Source organism: Dipteris shenzhenensis, chromosome 31, assembly GCF_047967505.1.
Source record: "Dipteris shenzhenensis isolate YYH24624 ecotype China chromosome 31, Dip_SZ_1.0, whole genome shotgun sequence".
Taxonomy (NCBI): domain Eukaryota; kingdom Viridiplantae; phylum Streptophyta; class Polypodiopsida; order Gleicheniales; family Dipteridaceae; genus Dipteris; species Dipteris shenzhenensis.
In genome coordinates, this window is record NC_141626.1 from 21,866,425 (window position 1) to 21,886,705 (window position 20,281).

Genomic DNA, 20,281 nt, shown 5'->3' on the forward strand with positions numbered 1-20,281 from the left:
CATTCGGAGCAAGCCCTCAGTCCCACATAAGATAGTATAGGCAGAGTTCACCATGACACCACTACATATTGATGTCATCTTTCAGACAGCAACTTTCATCCATAGAGTCTGGGACTTATCTCATCGGAGACTACCGAGGCTGGCTTTGGAGTCATTCAGACGACTAGCTGAGGGTAGGGCGGACACATGGTATGCACGTATATCCACATGGTTTGCCAGACGCGAGATTCAGATGGACAAGCCTCCCCCCTTTTAGTATAGTTTGGATGCACCCCCTGAGTTGATCCCACGAGATAAGATTACCGTATCATACAGTTAGATCTTCTCCAGCTCCACATATCTCGGGCTTGGGGGGGAGATCAAGAGCTCCCCACCAGGGCACAGTTCTACCGTGACCATTTCTTGAATGTCTCAGAGGAGAAATTCATCGTCAGACCCCCTATGACATAAGAGTTTCACATGCACAGAGGATCGCCATTGGGCAGATGCGGGTTTCATCCCATTAGTTGATGGGGAGAGCAACATGTATACCTAGAGAGCAACGGACCTGCATGCTATGCACACTGGGAGTGGTTGAGACAGAGAAACACTTTCTTCGCACCAGCCCAGCATACTACAAGATCCGAGGACGATACCACTGTCTCTATCAAGATGGGAGTGGCTTCGTCCCACTATCACGATTGATCCACTTCCATGACTAGGTCTGCAATGGGCTCTATCTACTTGAGATGCGCCGACACACGGAGACCCTGCTACGAGAGATCAGAGAGCATTAAGAGGCAATCACACCACATGATGCAGAGGCTCACCACACACAGCGGCACATCACACATTTTTATGCATTCGAGTTAGCTCCAGGACACAGTGGGGTGGAGGAGGTGCTAGCTGCTATGCGGGCAGTCTGGATTACCGAGAGAGGATTGCAGACGCCATCCACGACACAGAGAGCGCCTAGAGCAAACTCAATTGAGGTTCGCCCTTTCACAGCTTTTCTGAGAGGGGACCGCCCGAGACGAGGGGTCACTCTGAACATAGCTTAGCGGGTTATGGATCGAGAAGACCACGTCCCCCCTCCGACACCGCAGCATGAGATAGCCAGACAGACTTAGATTCGAGACATTTTCACCGCTCATAGACGAGCCACCATAGTGCCGGGTTTCGGTTTTTGAGTTTCTAGTTCCAATTCTCAGCCTACTCCAGACAGCAGATAGCACATGATATGATATGATATATTTTTGTACTTGATTTTGCTTGAGCCATTGAGCTCTTTTTATTTCAGCACAGTACTCAGCAAAGAGTCTTAGTGCGCCCTTTGCCTCAGCCCTTTGTGGCTTGTATGAGTTTTTCCCTGTTGGTCCCATAGGCCCGCGAGGCCTCCCGTAGACATTAATATCTCTCTCCCCAAAGCAGAAATCACCTCTTCTGGAATATGCAATAAACAGTGAACAGCCCATACACCGGAGAATGAAGACACAAAGCTAGATGAAAGCTCTTGAAAGTGCAATGACAGCTTACATGGCAGGGTCACCACCCAAAAATACCTCTGAGGTTTTGTCTCACCTTAGCAAGATATGTATGGCCTTGATTGAGAAAGTGGATAACCTCGAGACCACCAATGTGACCTTGATGACAGAAAAAGCACATGCTCATAAGACAATGAAATCAAGAAGCAAGGGGCGTATGCAAGATGAATGGAAAAAGGAGAGAAACAAGAAGGATGAATAAGAGAAGGAGAAGGCAACATGAGAAATTGAAAAGACCAATCTTAATGACAGATTGCAAGCCATGGGGACAGAATTACAGCAACTAAGAGAGATGCAAGGAACACCGGAAGAGGCACATAAGGCACAATTTGAGTGGGAGAATCTGACATTTGCTATCTCTAGCAGTCAGATTGGTCTATTTTGGCATTTTTACAGGACACATTGCAGGATATTTTGTCACATTTGCTTTATTCCAGCAAAATTTGGGGCTTTTGGTCATTTGCCCAAATTTGACAGTTTTGTCCTTCCAAAAATTGGGAGTTTTGTCGATTTTGTTGAAATTTGCAGTGACATTGGCTTGGTATAGCCGTTTTTGGGCATTTGGTAGACATTGCATGCAGAAACATTGACATTGGCTTGGAATTGCAGCACATTGAGTCACATTTGCAACTTGCAATACAATTTCGGGCTTTTTCCAATTTGCCCTCTCAGAATTTGGGGCTTGATTTGGGCTTGTTGTCCTGTCAGATTTGAGGCACGTAGCCTCCATCTGGGACATTTACAGCTCAATTGATCATTGAATACATTTGCATTTATTTGACCCTTGCTTTGGGCTATTATTTTTGCAAGATAGCTATCTTTGGCAAGGGGGTCCTTTGACAGGATAGATATTGTTTTGCAAGTCGTATTTTTGGGGACAGCACGTGCATTTAGCTCATTGTTTGAGCAGTCAATTTTTGGTTGGTCACTGCCTGACATTTGCTGTCATTTTTGGACAGCAAGCTCATTTTGCAGTGAAAGCCTTGAGGCTACTCTTGAGCACGCATTTTTCCTTAGGGATTTATCTTTGCAATGGGAAGCAGCAACGATTGGATCTTGCTGGTGGCCAAGTAGTGTCTAAAGATCGGACCTTCGACCTTCCTCTGCAGCATCCACGTCTGCTACTGCTACAGCTAGTGCAGCTGTTACGGCCACTTCTGGATCTACTGCTACAGCTGGTGCAGCTGTTATAGCCACCTTTGGATCTACTACTACTCCAGCCACAGCTCCCACACCCAAACAGGCCAGATGGGATGGTAGAGATGCCCAAGCACATTCTATCATTGCTTTTTCAGTCAAGAGACATATCATTCCTCACATTCAGTCTTGCAAAACATCAAAGGCGGTGTGGGACATATTGGCTAACCTTTACCAGGTTTGCAATGAGGCACGTGTTGGTTTCTTACGGCTTCGGAGACCCATAACTCTCAAACAGTAATGAATCTGAAGATAAACAATAAGACAAATCTCGACCATCCTATGCTGCTCTATGATTTTTGCCTTCATGTCAATCTTTCAAAATCCACCATTTTGGGCCTCAAATCTGCATGGTAAAATTTGACACCAAAACCCGTGCAGAAAAACCAGTCAAAATGATGTTTTTCCACCTTTTCCACACTTTTCACCTTCTAAATGATTGAATCACATAAATTATAGCATATCAAAACTGTAGTCTCTTGAGAGATCTACAACTCTCTCATTCAAACTTTAATCAAAATACAATGTTTGCTTATACATATTTGCCTCACAAAATGGCTGGCATATACATCTCTGATGACATTATATACCCAAAAATGAGGAACAAACAAAAACATAAGAAAGAACACAGTGCAGCAAGCGAAATATGAGTGCAGCGAGATCTTGCTCTCTGTAAGTTCACTCAGGTTTTCTCTTTGCCTTAGCATTGTCACATACTGGAGTAAGCTTGTATCAGGATCACTTTCAAGAAGAATGATTTTAGTTTGCTTGGGAGTTTTTTGAAAGCTTGAGAGGGTTCTTGAGGTTAAAAGCTCATCTCTTTCCTCCTTGATATTTCAAGCTACATGAAGTGGCTCTCTATTAAAGCCTAGACCTTAGCTCAAGCTAAGGAAACCAGCAAGCTTGGTCATCGGCACAACTCACAATCCACCAAGTAGAAGGCACTTGGCAGGTGTCTAGGCCGGACCAAACCATCCAGTGGTGTGTGGACACTAAATACCATTGGTCACTCTTATATAGAAGAGCATCCCGCTTCATGGAAAGCGTCCTGGCTACATTTACCCAACTGGCCCTTTGCTAGTGTTCAAGTCCTCTAGTCCCATCATCCATGTTAGCCTGCTTCCCTTAATCCCAAGGCCCCTAATCATGCTGGATTAAGTCTAGTAATCCAAGGATTAGCATCTAGGTACATGACATTATTCCCCTCTTTTAAGCCTTTACTCTTAAACAAAATTGGGGAAGGTCTTCTGCAAACTAGCAATCAACTCTCAAGTTGAATCCTCCTTAGACCTATCCTTCCACTTAAGTTTGAACTCCGGAATTAATTTAGACTTGAACCATGAGTTTGAGTACAACAAGAGAGCCAAAGATGCTCAAGAAAGGCTTGCAAAAGCCTTAGAAGCAAAGGTGACATTAACTACAAGTTTGTAGAAGCTTTACCAGTCAAGGCAACATAGTAAACGGCCCATTCAAGCAAAAGAAAGCTGTTAGCTGGTTGTTGATCAATCTAGGTAGTGATAGTTCATATGCGAAACTGTAACAACAGGGAGCTCCTTTTGTAGACGCATCCATCCCCAAGGCCCTTGATGACTGAGAAGGCTCCAAGAGAGATTGCACTAGCATGTGCACTCCCATACATTTGGAATCTGTGAATGATCGCGGATCTACCCTCTTGTATTTCTATATTTTTTACTTATTTCTTTTACAAAACCTACAATTAAGTCCTTTTCTTTCTACACTAGCCTATTGATGGATTTAAGATTCATTACATCTTGAGTATCTTTATCTTTGAAAAGTAAAACATTTGGCTGAAGGTCCAGCTTTTGTAAGCACATGCATCTAAACCGCCTATCAAGTTGGATCAATATTTGTGTTACATGCAAGTGGTAATTGTTTCAAGCCATAGATTAGATTTTTAAATCACTTTGCTAATTTATCATTACACCACAAGTCCAATTGGCTACTCTAGCTAAACTTCATCCTTCAGGTCAGACTTCACACTTATCTAGCGGATTCACCAATCCTAACAAGCAAGAATGAGCATTTGAATGGTGGTTGTCTTTGCCGTGGTGTGCAAAGCCTCATCATAACTACACCTTTCCCCTGGACACAGCACTTGGCAACCAGGCGAGCATCATGCTTTCTCCACAATACCATTTAGAGGGCATTGTATTTCATCTTGTGCATCCATCTATAGCCAATCAGTGTCTTATCTTAAGCTTAAATTACCATGTCCTGTTAAAATTATACAGAATAGAAGAATACTTCTCGTTCATTTCATAATATCATTCAGGATTCCTTTTGGGAAATGGTTCTGTTACACCCATAATTGTCAACACCGAGGCATGTATTTCAACCTATGAATGTACAGTGGTCTGTTTTGCCGTCTTGACATGGATTGTGCCATCAGCATTTTTATGTCAAGCTGGTTGCATGCTATCTGGTTTCACATGACGTGACCAAGTTTGATTACACATGTCCAAAGACTACAAAGACCATGCAACAAGACAAGATGCAGTGAGAAGAAGATCCTCCTGAAGACACTTATGACCTGCTCTTTAAAAACCTTATCTAGCTACCTATGCCCATGACGGCTGGTCATTGGTCATACTCTCAATTGAAAGACTTTAACTTTCTTCCATTACCGCATAGTGGCTGCTCTCCTTCCTTCATTGAATACTGCTTGTATGGCCTGCATGGCTTCTCCACAGCACGTCTCAGTACAAGGCTTCCTGTCCACTCTTTCATATCCTTCACTCCCTACTTCCTTACTGTTCTCTTTTCTTTCAATGCCCTTACTCCACTTTCACAGCTGCATTTTTGGTACAATTATTCTATGTTTCTTTCCAGGGGAGTGAAGTGATGGGGAACAATATTGATGCTAGCAGTGTAGAGGATTGGAGCTGCAGAAACAGCATGCAACACTGCGATGAAGGCTGAGGGGACACAAAAGCAGGGGATAAGGCAGAAGGCAGGACTAACGCGCGAGACACAGCGAGAGGAGCAGGGGGGGGGGGGGGGGGGGGAGAGAGAGAGAGAGAGAGAGAGAGAGAGAGATTTTCTGGGGCAAAGGTAGGAGCTTCTCTGTAAGGATAAAAAAGGAAACTAAAACAAGGAGCCCTAATGAAAGTAAAAGATTAGGATACTACAATGGACCTTACCATTGAGGAAATGGCCCATCACAAAAATCAATAAGCTGGCATATCAATTCAAATCGTGCCTCCCCTGTATTAAGAGAAAACAGGCATTCCCTAATCTCCTCAAATAACACAGCTCTCTCCAGTTGTTCATCCTCATCCTCTGCTTCTGGAAGTACCTCTTCATCATCAACTGTCTTTACTGCTCTTCAACCACAGAAAATTCCAGCCCAAGACAAGGCATAAGTTTAGGAGACTTGGTCCAAACAGCATGCATATAGATACCTTACGACAAATCCTGACTAGCAGACTATCCTACTATACATGAGTTACTTTAAAAGCTACACTGCATGCATAGTATGACATCAACTGTGAGACAAATACAGGAAGATTTTCTTTGTAATCCACTACTGCCTTGCAGGCTTCAAAAGGGACGTACTAACTTTTTCAAAGCTTACAATTGTTCGTAGGGATAGGCATCCATTGCACAGAGTCTCGTCTATACTCTTCCTCTGACCAGCGTTTCCAGGTAGACGTGTCCTTGAATTCCATTTCATGTTCTGAGTGAAGGCTCATTCCGAGCCGCTCAAGTAATGCTGCTTCATTCTTGTCATCATCTTTGTTTTCCACATCTGCATTCCCATCGTCAGTTTCAAGGTCCGTACCCACCAAGGGAAGCACCTCATCCTCAGACTTAACACCTTTAGCAACAGGTTCAGACCAGCCTGTCCACCCTCCTGATATTGCTTCTTCGTTATCATCACTGTTAATGTCAACCTGATTCCTGGCTACCACATTCTGTATTCGCTCCTCCTCTTTCTGTAACCATGAAGCCCAACCCGCTGCTCCATCTTCTCCAACTCTTGGGGATCCACTATCCCAGAATTCCTTAAATAGCCTCTTCTTATTCCTTTCATTGACTGTGATGGGAGGATGTAATATACTATATTCAATCTGAGCTTGAAACAAGCCAACTGCAAGCTCGTGGTGGCCTGTTTGCCATTCGAAACGACAAAGATCTACGAACAGAGAAATCAAATTTTTCTCTTCCTCAACTTCATCAACTGTCACACTTCCGACCCTTTTTCTCCCCTCATCCTGCAGGAAAAAACAAGACACAACAGATACGCCTTGTTGATTAAAAGAAATAGCGAAGGCACCATATAAATTGGTCAGCATGAGCCAATTTGTACACGATCCTTTTCAGTGAAATGCTTTTATCACTGGTAATCAGAGTTTCCTTCTGTTAGCACAAAGTGCTGTGCATGTTCAGATAGTTTGACTCTTAATCTCTGAAGGGAGGAGAGTGTGGACAGACACTAGGTAAGAAAAGAACAAATATGTATAAACCACGTGACAAAGGCAAAACTTTAGAGAAATAAACAGGATAGGCTGTCTAGAAACTGAGCTACATCGCATTTTAAAAAGAGCCACCATATGCCAGCTTTTTTACATCTTACATAAATGTTTGAGAATGGACAGGAGTAAATATTTAGTCACAATACTATTTTTAAATCCTTGAGAGGAGCGCATCGACACATAGCTTTAAACAAAAGGATATAGCTATTAAATCTAGGAAAACAAAGTAAATTTGCAGACAAAAGTTGAGGATAAAACGTTGAAGATCACCTGTAGCAGACACCCATCACAAGCCTTGGCTAAAGCCTTAAACCTGCAGATCCTTTCCTAACAATGCAGATCCTATTCCAACCTTTAAATTCAATTTTCCTTGACCAGTCATGCAAAATGTCATTATTTAACAGTACCACTTTATCTCCCTTTAAGTAGTATTGCGAGATCAAGAGACATTTGGCAAAAGCCCATACTAAGCAAAGAACGACCATCTATAGAGTTGGGAAGTTACACTGTAAGAAAGGGGGCTACCAAACAGTTTATGCTATTGCCACCTCATGATTCATTGTTCCATGAAGGTTGTAGGGAATCATACCTCAAAGAGGGAAGGATTTATAAAAAGATAGGAGACCAAAAAATATTACTGAAATGTAGTGTAGTCCACAAAAGCCTCTTTCAAAGAGGAGTCAACCCCAAGATGACAAAGATGAACGCTAAAAACATGATTCGTGCTTTTTGTTGGGAAGTATATCCTAAGATGCCCTAACAAACTACCCTAGGGACTCCCTTGCTTAGGTTTAGGTCTCACTTTATAAAGCATGAGCTCAAGGATTTCCCTAGCCTGACTTATTGCCTTTGCACCTCTTTGGTGATTACCCAAAGGGTACATTAAAGCCTATTCAAGTCCTCACAACTTATCACCTGCAAAAAAGGGGGAAGCACAATCTTGGAGAAGGGGAAGATGGGGATGAAAGGGTGAAAGAGAAGCTGAGAGGAGAAGTATGGAATGTTACGCTCAAGTTGAGGTGACATGACCTCGGAAGGGTCAGTAGACCTTTTCTTTTGAAGGATCAATGTTTGTATTATATTTGTTTGGGCTTTACGTAAAAAATCAGAAAGGAATCAAAGTCAAGGTCCTTGGTGAGGGTGATATGGCACTAGACTAGGTGGATCTAAGGCTAAGGGGTATAAATACATTAAATGTGCCAAGGGGCAAATGATTTCAATGATATCCCAAGAGAGGGGTAAATGATGCATTTAGGAGGTACCCTAAAATGTAGACATGTGGCATACTAGATCCATCTAGGGAATTTGGGCTCATTGGAATTTTGTAGGCCATCTTCTGGTGGTTCTAGTGATGCCCTATAGGCCATGGTATGTGCCTTGTAGGCATAAGTGTAGGCACTTGTAGTGTAGGTGCCTTTTAGGCCACATAGGACACTTAGTCCTATGTGACACCTAGGACACTTAGTCCTAGGTCTAGGTACAAGTACTTTGTACTTGTATGTTTTTGATCATCTAAGATTTGACGTGACGGCTGTTCTACTACGACTTTTTGCTACCTGCACTCTCTCTCTCTTCTATCCGATCCTACAGTGGTATCAGAGCAGGTATTGCTCTTGTCTTCAAGCTCTCCTCAGCCCCCCAAGTCCTCCATTGCTCATTGGGAGTCTCTTGCTCTGCTGGTCGACACATCTCCAGCCTGTTCGAGGATCTTCAACTGCTGTCTAAGGCTTCCAAAGCCATTTTTGTCGCCATAATCTACCTTATTGCTGCTTTCCAACAGAGGCGACTACTTCTAGGCCCTGCTGCAGTTTTTTCGAGGTCTACTTCAGCACCCGTGGCCATCAGTCGCCATTTTTTTGTGCTGCAGATCCAGGCGTCCAGCTTCCACAACCTCTTAAACGTCTCAGATCTAACTGCATTCCCTTCCGTACAGTCGTATAGGCGTACAGAAGATCTAGTACCTATTCTGTATTGCATGCAGTACCTACACCGTACAGCCCGTACGTGAGCAGACGTACAAATCCTACAGGGGAACGTACATTGATTGGACAAAATCTGTATCAAGCTTTTTTAGCACTGTATATAGCTGTGGGTAGGCACATAGTTGTACACATCTAGGGTAGGTGTGGGCTTTTGGCATTTGTGGATTTTTCTTTCACAAGCATGATGGACTGATGTATATTTTTTTGAGATAATAAAGTATGTTTTGCAGGGACTTCATGGGAAATGATGAAATGCAGTGTGGTTGTACCAGACTTCCGAGCAAGGGTGTCCAGTGTGTGGTCAAGTGAAATGTTTTTGGGGTCATGAAAATCAAGTCATGAAGGGTTTTTTTATTTTATTTTCCTCAGTCAATGTGCGCTTGCATGTTACAGGAATTTGATATGTTATGGTGTCCATGTCAAGGGGCTTTTCATGTGTGTGCACAGGGGTGCATGCAAGCTTTAATGTGCATGCTGATGTGTGTGGGAATTGAGTGACTAAAGGTCCAAAATGTGCATTTAACGTGATTTGGGGGAAATGTCTTGAGAGTGGTAAAATGTTACTGATGAGGTGGCAAATTAGGCTGAGGTGGCTGGACTGATTAGGAAGGCACCCTGCTCATGCAAAGGTGGCTACGTGATGGATGAAGGGAGGCTTCTAGTCGATGAGCTGGATGTAGATGAAGGTGACAGCTTGCAAGAGGATTCGGGAAGGAGTTCGTGGGCACCTGGAGGATGATCACGTAAAGAAGGGGAGGAGAATGAGGCTCGTACGAGAGAGGCTACTAGGCGGTGAGCAAAAGAGAGCTTGGTGATGGTGGAGGCATCGCCACAGAAGAAGCGGGAGGACCATGGAAGAGAAGGGAGCTTCATGAGCTCTGAGAACAAGGGTAGCCTTGCATCGGGTGACGTGCGTGGGTTGAGGGCTGGAAAGAGCCGTACAGGTTGTACGGGCTGCAAAGGAGATTGGTACGGGCTGATGCAGGGGATCGTGTACGGGAGGAGCAATTGAATGCCAGCTAATGCTGCTGATATAGCGACGTACAAACGGACATTAAATTTCCGTACGGGCTGGTACGGAATCTCAAGCGTGGGCTTTGTACGGGCTGCAGTACGAGGTTACACGGCCTTAATTGCTGATTGGTACGGGATGGTAGTACGGTGCCTTGATTGCAAGCTGAACGGGCACGTAGGGGTCATTAAAGATGTCTTCTACGAGCTGTACGGAGGATGGTGGTCATTAAATGCAGACTGTACGGATTATTGTGCGTGGTTGTACGGGGTGTAAGTACCTGCTGTCGTACGTATGATTGTACAGCTGCTTGTACGGTGAATGTACCTACAAGTTTACAGATGATTGTACCCGCCAGTTCTTCTTTTGAACAGCTTGTGGGCTTGGGGGTCTCGCTGGCCATTGAGCAGTGGGCTGTGGGTTCATAGTATTCTGAGGCTGACTGTTTTCTGAGTTTTTTTTTGGGGTGAAGTTCAGTTCTAAGTTCAGTCTGTTTCAGGCTGTGTAGTCTTTCCCCTCTTTCAAAGAGTCTGTGTGTGTTCTAGTCAGATTGTGTGGGAGATTGACTTGTTATTTGTGTGCTCTGGATATCTGCTCTGGAACCTGGTTCATAAGCTCATCATCTACGAGCCCACATTGCAGCTGATCCCTGTGAAGTCTCACCTATCTGATGTGGTGAAGTACATAATTCCTGGTTGTCTTTCCATATTTTTCCTTATCATCTTTTTTGGCGATCCTGCTAGGGACCAGGAGGAGTTTTGAATTGAGATTGGGTACTCAAGACAAAACGGCCCAAAAGAATTGGCTGGGGAATGTTGCTTGAATTTCTGTGTGGTTAGGGATTGAAACTATGAAGACAAAGCCTCGCATGAGAGTGATTCATTGTGAGTTATGTGAGGAGTGTGGACACAGGAGAGATAGATGCCTTGATGTTGAACTTCAGGTGATACGTCTTCGTGCTAAGATTCAAAAGGCTTTGAAAGTAATTGCTCTTAGGAAGAAGAATGCCAGTCAGACGCAGGGTAAGCTTTCTTCAGTAGAGTAATTATTTTTGCTTTCTTCCCAGAAGAGGTTGGGTGGTATTTTTGGTTGGAAGTGTGTTTGAGATAAGTCAGTTAAGAGGAGAGATGGCTCATGAATTTCCTCGATTTCATGGATTGCCCAATGAAGACCCAGAGAGATTTTTAGAGTGCTTGGAGTTCACAGCTCTTATTAAAGACAGGAATGCTCCAGAAGTCCTTCTTCAGATTCTATCCTTTTGTCTGTTAGGAGAAGCGAGAACTTGGCTGCAGACTTTCTCTGCAAGGATGCGTGATGATCAAGGTGCTCACAGAAACCCGACTTATCCAGAGGTGAGGACAGCTTTCCTGGACAGGTTTATGGGTGTTAGAGATCCCGATGGCATTTGGAGAGAGCTATGTTTATTGCAGCAACAGGCGACTCAGTTAGTGGATGAGTATGTTGGTAAGTTCACTGTGTTGTGGAATAAATGGCAGGTGGCCTTATTACCTGAAGTTCCTCCTAGAGTTATAAAAAAGGATAGGTTTGTTGCTGGTCTGAAGTCGGAGATTAGGATAAAGATTGAATGTAAAGAGCTGGTCACTTATGAGGATGCTCTCAGGGTAGCAAAAGAGAAGGAGAGGAAGCAGATAAGATTGTCACAAATGATGCAAGAGATGCCAATGGTTCAGCATGTGCCTGAGATAATCTCTCATGTGAAGTCAGAAATACAAAAGCCTGAAGTCAAGAAGGAGGAGAATATGAAAGAAGAAATTCATGAAATGTCGGAGCTTATGAAGAGTTTGAGTTTGAACTTGATGAATGGTAGGGGAAGAGGTAGATCATCGGGTGGTTATGGTAGACGCAGCATGCCTTCTTCAAATAATTCAGGCCCGTGGCAAGCAGGACGAGGTTAAGGGTCGTTTGCACCTTGTATCCAATGCTTTAATTGTGGAGAGTGGGGACATTACAGCACACACTGTGATAAGCCTCCTCATGCTGGAGGTGATGTTTATCCATTACCAACAGGGTTAAATAATAGGACGAATGATCATAGTGTAGAAGTAAAAGATGCGGGTCAGCCTAGTACCTCTAGTATCTGTAAAGCCACTGCAGAAGAGAAAGGGAAAGGTAAGGCAGTTACATTTGGCTTGTTGGAGTTGGAGGAAGTGAAAGATGTCATGCCATTAGGAAAGAGAGATAGAGAAGAGGAGGTTGGTCCGAGTGCAAAGAAGGGGAAGCAGTCTGAGGAGATGATGACCTACCAAAAGAAGAAGAGCAGGAAGCCCGGAAGGAAGTACAGAACTGCAGATTATCCCATGGGGAAGGAGCAGGGAGATTATGATTTGGTGGAAGATCTTTCAGCGAGGAAACCGGACATTACATTTGCTCAAATGATTGGTCTGTGCCCAAAGCTTAAAAAAGAATGGAGGCGGGCTGTAAATCCAGCAAAGAAGAACTCTCATAAAGGTACAATTAAGCTGATGTCTGTCTCAGAGTTGCCGGATCTTCTACCTGCTGTAGAAGCCTGGCATAGAGGAAAGGGTTTTGGAGGGGCCTATATAGATGGAGGTGCACAGATTTGTGTGATTACCCAGGCTTGTGTGGAAAGATTAGGATTGAAGATATCCCGCTCCTCTAGTTATCACATCCGAATGGCAAACCACTCCAAGGTGAAGACTTTAGGGATAGTACCTGGTCTAGAGGTTGAGGCATTCAGTGTTTCATGTCGAGTGGATTGTCATGTAATGCCTGCAGGGTTGGGAGCCTATCCTTTGATTCTTGGAAGGCCGTGGTTGAGGAAGGTAGGTGCAATTCAGAATTGGCAGAAAGGAATCTTTTCAGTACATACAAATGGGAAGAAATTGAATTTCGATATGGTAAGCAGGGCTGAAGTTTCAGATTCAGCAAGTGAAGAGGAAGAGAGAAGTGAAACCAACAGTGAGGATGAGAGTTTGGTGACTTCAGAAAGTGATGAAGGAACAATAGCACTGGTGGATTTGGTAGATGAGGAATCTGAGATGGATTTTGTGGGAGCAGCAGGGTTCAGTGAGGAAGAAGTGGAGAGGTTTGAGGTTATCGAGGATTTAATGCAGCCCAAATGTTCTCAAGAATCAACCCAGGTGTTGATTGAGCAATCATTGAATCCTAATCTCAATGTTGAGGAGAAAGAAGAATATTTGAAGATATTGCAGAAATACCCCAATTTGTTTATCACTTCTTATGAGGAGATCAGGGGATTTAAAGGGAAGCCTCTGAGGATTGAGCTAAAGGAAGGTGCCAAACCTGTTTTTCAGAAAAAAAGGAGATTAAGCCGGGAACAGAGAGATGTGCTGAAGGAAGAGGTGGATAAGCTTCTCAAGGCAGGAATAATTTATCCTGTAGTTCACTCTGATTGGATAAGTCTTGTGGTCATAGTGCCAAAAGGTGTAGACAAATGGAGAGTCTGTGTTGATTACAAACCTCTGAATGCAGTAACAAAGAGAAACCACTATCCTCTGCCTTTTTTGGATGATATTCTTGATAAAGTGGCGGGTCATGAAACGTACAGCTTGTGTGACGGATATTCAGGGTACTTCCAGATAGCCATAGCCCAGGAAGATCAAATCAAGACTACTTCCATTACCCCGTGGGGCTGTTTTTGTTACAGGAAATTGCCTTTTGGAGTTACCAACAGCCCCTCGCACTATCAGGAGAATTCAGATCTGATTTTATCACCCTTCCTGGATAAATTTTGTAAAGTGTTTATTGATGACATCTGTGTGTACAATGGAAGAAGGGAGCACTGTGGAAGGCTGGATCAGGTATTCTATGAGATTGATAATAATGGTGGTCAATTAAATCCTAAGAAAACCCAGTTAGCTCGGACCAGCATTAAAATATTGGGGCATATTGTATCTGAGAATGGGATTGAGCCGGATCCAGGTAAAGTAAAAGCTTTAGTTATGCTGTCCTCTCCTAAGAATACCAAGCAGTTGCATACCTTTCTCCAAAAGGTGAAGTATCTGTCGAGATTTGTCTCAGATTTTGTATCCCCTTCAACAGGTGGTAAAATCTGAGCCTCTGAAATGGACGACAGAGAGTGAAGAGGTGTTTGAGGCAGTTCAGGAATCCTTGACTCATATTTCAAGTGTAAAGCCACCAGATTATTCCAAGACTTTTTATGTGAATCCGTCTGTGGGACCAGATGCTATTGGTGCTATTCTTTTGCAACAGGGAGAGGGTTCCAGATATATGAGGCCAATCTACTATGCCAGTAGGGTGAAGAGTGAAGTAGAAAGAAAGTATTCAGCGGCTGAATTGGTCCTGGCTAGCCTCTTGTATGCCTGTAGGAGATTTCCGTCTTATCTATTGTCCAGGGCTTTTGTGGTTCTCACCTCATGTTCACTATTGCCTCATATGTTGAATAGTACAAACAGCTCCAGGAGCATCATTAAATGGATAGTAGAGTTACAGGAGTACTCTTTTACCTTCTTGGTTGAGAACTCTACCAGAGCTTCCTTGGCTGATCTCCTCACCTATAAGAAAGGACCTATTTTAGTTGAAGATGTGGAGAAGAACACTGACATGAATGAAGAAAAAGTACTAGAGGATGCATTTGTTTTGCACTTTGATGGATCTTACAAAAAAAGTTTAAATAAAAGTACAGGAGGAATTGTCATTTATGATCCTGGAGGAAATGAGATTCGGAAAATGGGAATTCAGCTTGAAGCCAACAGTAATAATGAAGCTGAATATGCAGCCCTCTTCGAAGGTTTGAAAGTATGCATTAGTCTGGGTATTAAGAGACTCATGATTAAGAGAGATGCTCTGTTGGTTGTGAAGCAAATTTTAGGGGTCTAGAAGGTTAAGCATGTTCATCTGAAGAGATGGATAAGTGCGGTGAAGAAACTGTTAAATCAATTGGATGCCTGGACACTCCAGCATATTGAAAGAGGTAAGAATGTAAATGCACATGATGCTGCGCAGGAAACTACAGCAGCCTATGTTGATGCAGTAGGAGTGCAGGAACCCTTATACAAAGGAAGGGAGACATTAGCTTGTGAGGAAAGCTTCCTGTTAACTGATAAAGTGCCTGAAGAAGTTCCAAAACAAAGAAAATACAGATTTATTAAAAGCTGTACTTCTTATTGTCTGATAGATGATGTTCTTTATATGAAAGGGGCTGATTTGGTGCTCGGAAGAATTCCCTGGCATGAGGAAGTTTTTCATATTTTACAAGCTAATCATGAGGGAGTATGTGGAGGACATTTTGCTTTCAAAATCATGCTAAGGAAAATGCTTACAAAAGGATATGTGTGGCCATCCCTCCAGAGAGACATAAGGCATTGGTGCAAGTCATGGCTACAGTGTCAGCAAATGAGTGAGAGGATCTTACATCCAGAACTCAGAAATATCATACTTGCTTATAATATTTTCGAGAAATGGGGAATAGATGACATCGGTCCTCTACCCATGACAGCCAAGGGAAATTGTTATATGCTGACAGCTGTGGATTATTTGACGAGATGGACTGAAGCACGAGCAGTACGGGCTGTCAATACAAAATCTGTATGTAAGTTTGTGTATGAGGAGATCTGCTATAGATTTGGTGTACCACTGGAGTTGCTTTCTGATAGAGGTCCAGGTTTCAGGAGTGAACTGATGGATTTATTATGTGGTAAGCTGAGGATTAAACACAGATATGCAAGTCCGTATTACCCTCAATGTAATGGGATGAATGAAAATTTTAATGGTTTGTGTACTAATATCATGGGAAAGATCATGAGAACCTATGAGAAGGAGTGGGATCTTGCTTTGCACTGGGTTTTATGGGCTTACAGAGTTGCAGTAAAAGAAGGCACCCAGCTTTCACCATTTCATCTTGTTTACGGGAAAGAAGCTCTGTTGCCCTTGGAAGTAGAAATTCCTGCATTACAGATGTTAATGAAGATAAACGAGGATTCAAATTCTACTTTTCAGAACCGGTTATTGGATTTGCCGGAAGTACAACTAGATAGACAAAAGGCGGTGGAACATTATGCTTTAGTTCAAGAGGAGAATCAGAAGAGAGCAAACATAAAATTCAGGGATAAGAAAATCAAGGAGGGTGATCTAGTTTTGAATCTAGTTTTGAGATATACAACAGTAGTCTGGATTCTACCTTCAAAAAGAAATTTGTGACCAAATGGGATAGACCTTTTCGTGTGACGAAGAAATTCAAAAATGGATCATATCAACTTGAGGATTTGGATGATCAGCAGCATAAGAATAGAGTTAATGGTTTCAGATTAAAGAAATACTTTCATAGGATCATGAGTGTGGGCGGCTGTGGACCTGTTGTGATGAAACCAGATAAGCCGGAAGACCTCATGGATGAGGATATCTCTGAAGAAACGCAAATCTTATATCCCTCTATCTGCAAGACATGAATGTCTGCAGACTTGGGGATGGGCAAAATGATAGGACAAAATCTGTATGAAGTTTTTTAGCACTGTATATAGCTGTGGGTAGGCACATAGTTGTACACATCTAGGGTAGGTGTGGGCTTTTGGCATTTGTGGATTTTTCTTTCACAAGCATGATGGACTGATGTATATTTTTTTGAGATAATAAAGTATGTTTTGCAGGGACTTCATGGGAAATGATGAAATGCAGTGTGGTTGTACCAAACTTCTAGAGCAAGGGTGTCCAGTGTGTGGTCAAGTGAAATGTTTTTGGGGTCATGAAAATCAAGTCATGAAGGGTTTTTTTATTTTATTTTCCTCAGTCAATGTGCGCTTGCATGTTAAAGGAATTTGATATGTTATGGTGTCCATGTCAAGAGGCTTTTCATGTGTGTGCACGGGGGTGCATGCAAGCTTTAATGTGCATGCTAATGTGTGTGGGAATTGTGTCACTAAAGGTCCAAAATGTGCATTTAACGTGATTTGGGGGAAATGTCTTGAGAGTGGTAAAATGTCACTGATGAGGTGGCAAATTAGGCTGAGGTGGCTGGACTGATTAGGAAGGCACCCTGCTCATGCAAAGGTGTGATGGATGAAGGGAGGCTTCTAGTCGACGAGCTGGATGTAGATGAACGTGACAGCTTGCAGGAGGATTCGGGAAGGAGTTCATGGGCACCTGATCACGTAAAGAAGGGGAGGCGAACGAGGCTCGTATGAAGGCTACTAGGCGGTGAGCAGAAGAGAGCTTGGTGACAGTGGAGGCGTCGCCACAGAAGAAGCAGGAGGACCTTGGAAGAGAAGGGAGCTTCATGAGCTCTGAGAACAAGGGTAGCCTTGCATCGGGTGATGTGCGTGGGTTGAGGGCTGGAAAGAGCCGTACAGGTTGTATGGGCTGCAAAGGAGATTGGTACGGGCTGATGCAGGGGATTGTGTACGGGAGGAGCAATTGAATGCCAGCTAATGCTGCTGATACAGTGACGTACAGACGGCCATTAAATTTCCGTACGGGCTGGTACAAAATCTCAAGCGTGGGCTTTGTACAGGCTGCAGTACGAGGTTATACGGGCCTTAATTGCTGATTGGTACGGGCTGGTAGTACGGTGCCTTGATTGCAGGCTGAACGGGCACGTAGGGGTCATTAAAGATGTCTTCTACGAGCTGTACGGAGGATGGTGGTCATTAAATGCAGACTGTACGGATTACTGTGCATGGTTGTACGGGGTGTAAGTACCTGCTGTCGTACGTATGATTGTACGGCTGCTTGTACGGTGAATGTACCTGCAGGATTACAGATGATTGTACCCGCCAGTTCTTCTTTTGAACAGCTTGTGGGCTTGGGGGTCTTGCTGGCCATTGAGCAGTGGGCTGTGGGTTCATAGTATTCTAAGGCTGACTGTTTTCTGAGTTTTCTTTTGGGGGGAAGTTCAGTTCTAAGTTTAGTTTGTTTCGGGCTGTGTAGTCTTTCCCCTCTTTCAAAGAGTCTGTGTGTGTTCTAGTCAGATTGTGTGGGAGATTGGCTTGTTATTTGTGTGCTTTGGATATCTGCTCTGGAACCTGGTTCATAAGCTCATCATCTACGAGCCCACATTGCAGCTGATCCCTGTGAAGCCTCACCTATCTGACGTGGTGAAGTACATAATTCCTGGTTGTCTTTCCATATTTTTCCTCATCAAGGTGAGCAGACGTGCATCACCGTACCTGCGCGTAGGAACGTACCTGCTTCAGTACTTTCGTACCTGAGTTCAGTACTGCGTGTATATCGTCCGTACTATTCCATACATCACACCTATGCTGTGCACCGTACAACATACAGCTTCCGTACACAGCGTACCCATTCCGTACGTCACCATACAGGCATCCGTACAGGTTTCGTACACATGTGCATCTCGCATCCGTACAGCCGTACATTGGTTTCCGTACTGTTTTGTACGTTGTACTTGTTTCGGGACTTGGTTCAGGACTGTCACATTGCGCCACGTCATCCCTCAGGTCAACAAAATTTGGGGTTTTGTTGTGTGTTGGGAGCTCAATTTCAACTGGTGTTTGGGACAGTAACTCATACTTTTGCAGCTTCAAGCCTTGAGGCTATACATTGAGTCACATTTGCAGGACATTGTTTCATATTTGCATACATTGGGTGACATTTGCAAAAATTTCAGCAAAATTTGGGGCTTTTTTACATTTGCCCTCTTTTTGGCCTATTTGCCCTCAATAAATTTGGAGCTTTTGCCAAATTTGCTATTTTTTGCAGTGAACATTGCCTGTCACAGTCACATTTGGGTCAGATCTGCATTTGCCCTTTGATTTGGGTCTGAAATTTGCAGATATTTGCTGTCATTTTTGGGACAGCCAGCTTTTTGCAGTAATAGCCTTGAGGATTTTGGGTTTTCAGGTCTTTTTCAGGGTATCACATTTGCTATGGCTGGGAACAATCAAGATTTATTTGGAGTTCTTCGTGAAGATGATAAGTTGGATGGCACCAACTATCCGATGTGGTCTTATGTCATGAAACATATTCTTGTTGCAAAGCATTTGTGGAATATTGTTTCTGGGGCTGATTTGAGGCCAGCCAATGCTATAGTGGTTGCCTCTACTACTGGTCCTTCTGCAGGGGGTACTCCTCACTTACCGTGCTGAGCCAATGGAGCTGCCTCTTCCTCTAGCACTCCTGCTGCTGCTCTTCCAACTCAAGAACAGTCAAGATGGGATGCAAGAGATGCAAATGCACATTCATGCATTGCTTTATCATGCAAGAGAATCATTATTCCACACATCCGGTCTTGCAGGACAGCAAAGGATGCTTGGGATAAATTGGCTTCTCTCTATCAGATTCGCAATGAAGCTCGTGTTGCATATTTGAGAAGGCAATTACAGGAAGTCAATATGAATGAAGGTGAGTCAATGGATGCATACTTGACAAAGGCCAAGGACCTCATGGAACAGCTTGCCAACATTGATGAGGTGGTGCCAAATTCACAGCTTGTCAGTACCACATTGAATGGATTGCCAGATACATATCAAGGGTTTGTTACAACTCTTCGATTAGTGGCCATGGGTAATCCAGACCACTATTCTTTTGATCAGCTAGTTACTTTGCTTTTGCAAGAAGAGCAAAGTGGAGCTAACAGACAAGCCATTATTCCTGATCATGCATTTGCTTCACAGCAGACAGGAAGAGGCAAGGCTTCCAAGCCTATGGGCAAGCCAAAATCTGCACATAGCAGCTGCAATTCCTCCCATGCATCTAAAAATACAGCAGATAAGGCAAAGAAGAAAAGATGCAACTATTGTCGCAAGCTTGGACATTACATTTTTGAATGCAGGAAGCGCATTGCTTCAGAGAAAAAGAAAGCAGGATTGACAGTTAATGCCTCGCATGCTATTGAATCCCATGAGCCAGCAGATGCTTCACATGCACATGCTCTTCAGGATGATTGGGCATGGGCTGTCCATTGCTCATTTGATCCCTCCACAGCTGATGCACTCTTTACTGCTAATGATGCTCAGTCCTCGTACTTTGATAGTGGTGCTTCCAAGCATGTCACATCTTGCAGACAGTTGTTTCATTCTCTAGCTGATGCACCTCGAGGGGGGACTGTTGCATGTGCTAATAATGCTTCATATGCTGTAAAAGGAGTTGGAGATG

At 43.5% G+C, this 20,281-nt stretch overlaps 1 protein-coding gene across 1 annotated transcript in view; it reads right to left on the bottom strand.

Annotated features, from left to right (window-relative positions):
• LOC147881196 (uncharacterized) overlaps positions 1–20,281 on the bottom strand; it is a 117,233-nt gene that overhangs the window by 49,708 nt on the left and 47,244 nt on the right. The window contains exons 5-6 of the mRNA XM_087369712.1: positions 6,316–6,955; positions 5,882–6,059 (exon numbers count right to left, since the gene is read on the bottom strand). Coding sequence (XP_087225838.1) covers positions 5,882–6,059; positions 6,316–6,955 — 818 coding nt within the window. The remainder of the gene's footprint in view (positions 1–5,881; positions 6,060–6,315; positions 6,956–20,281) is intronic.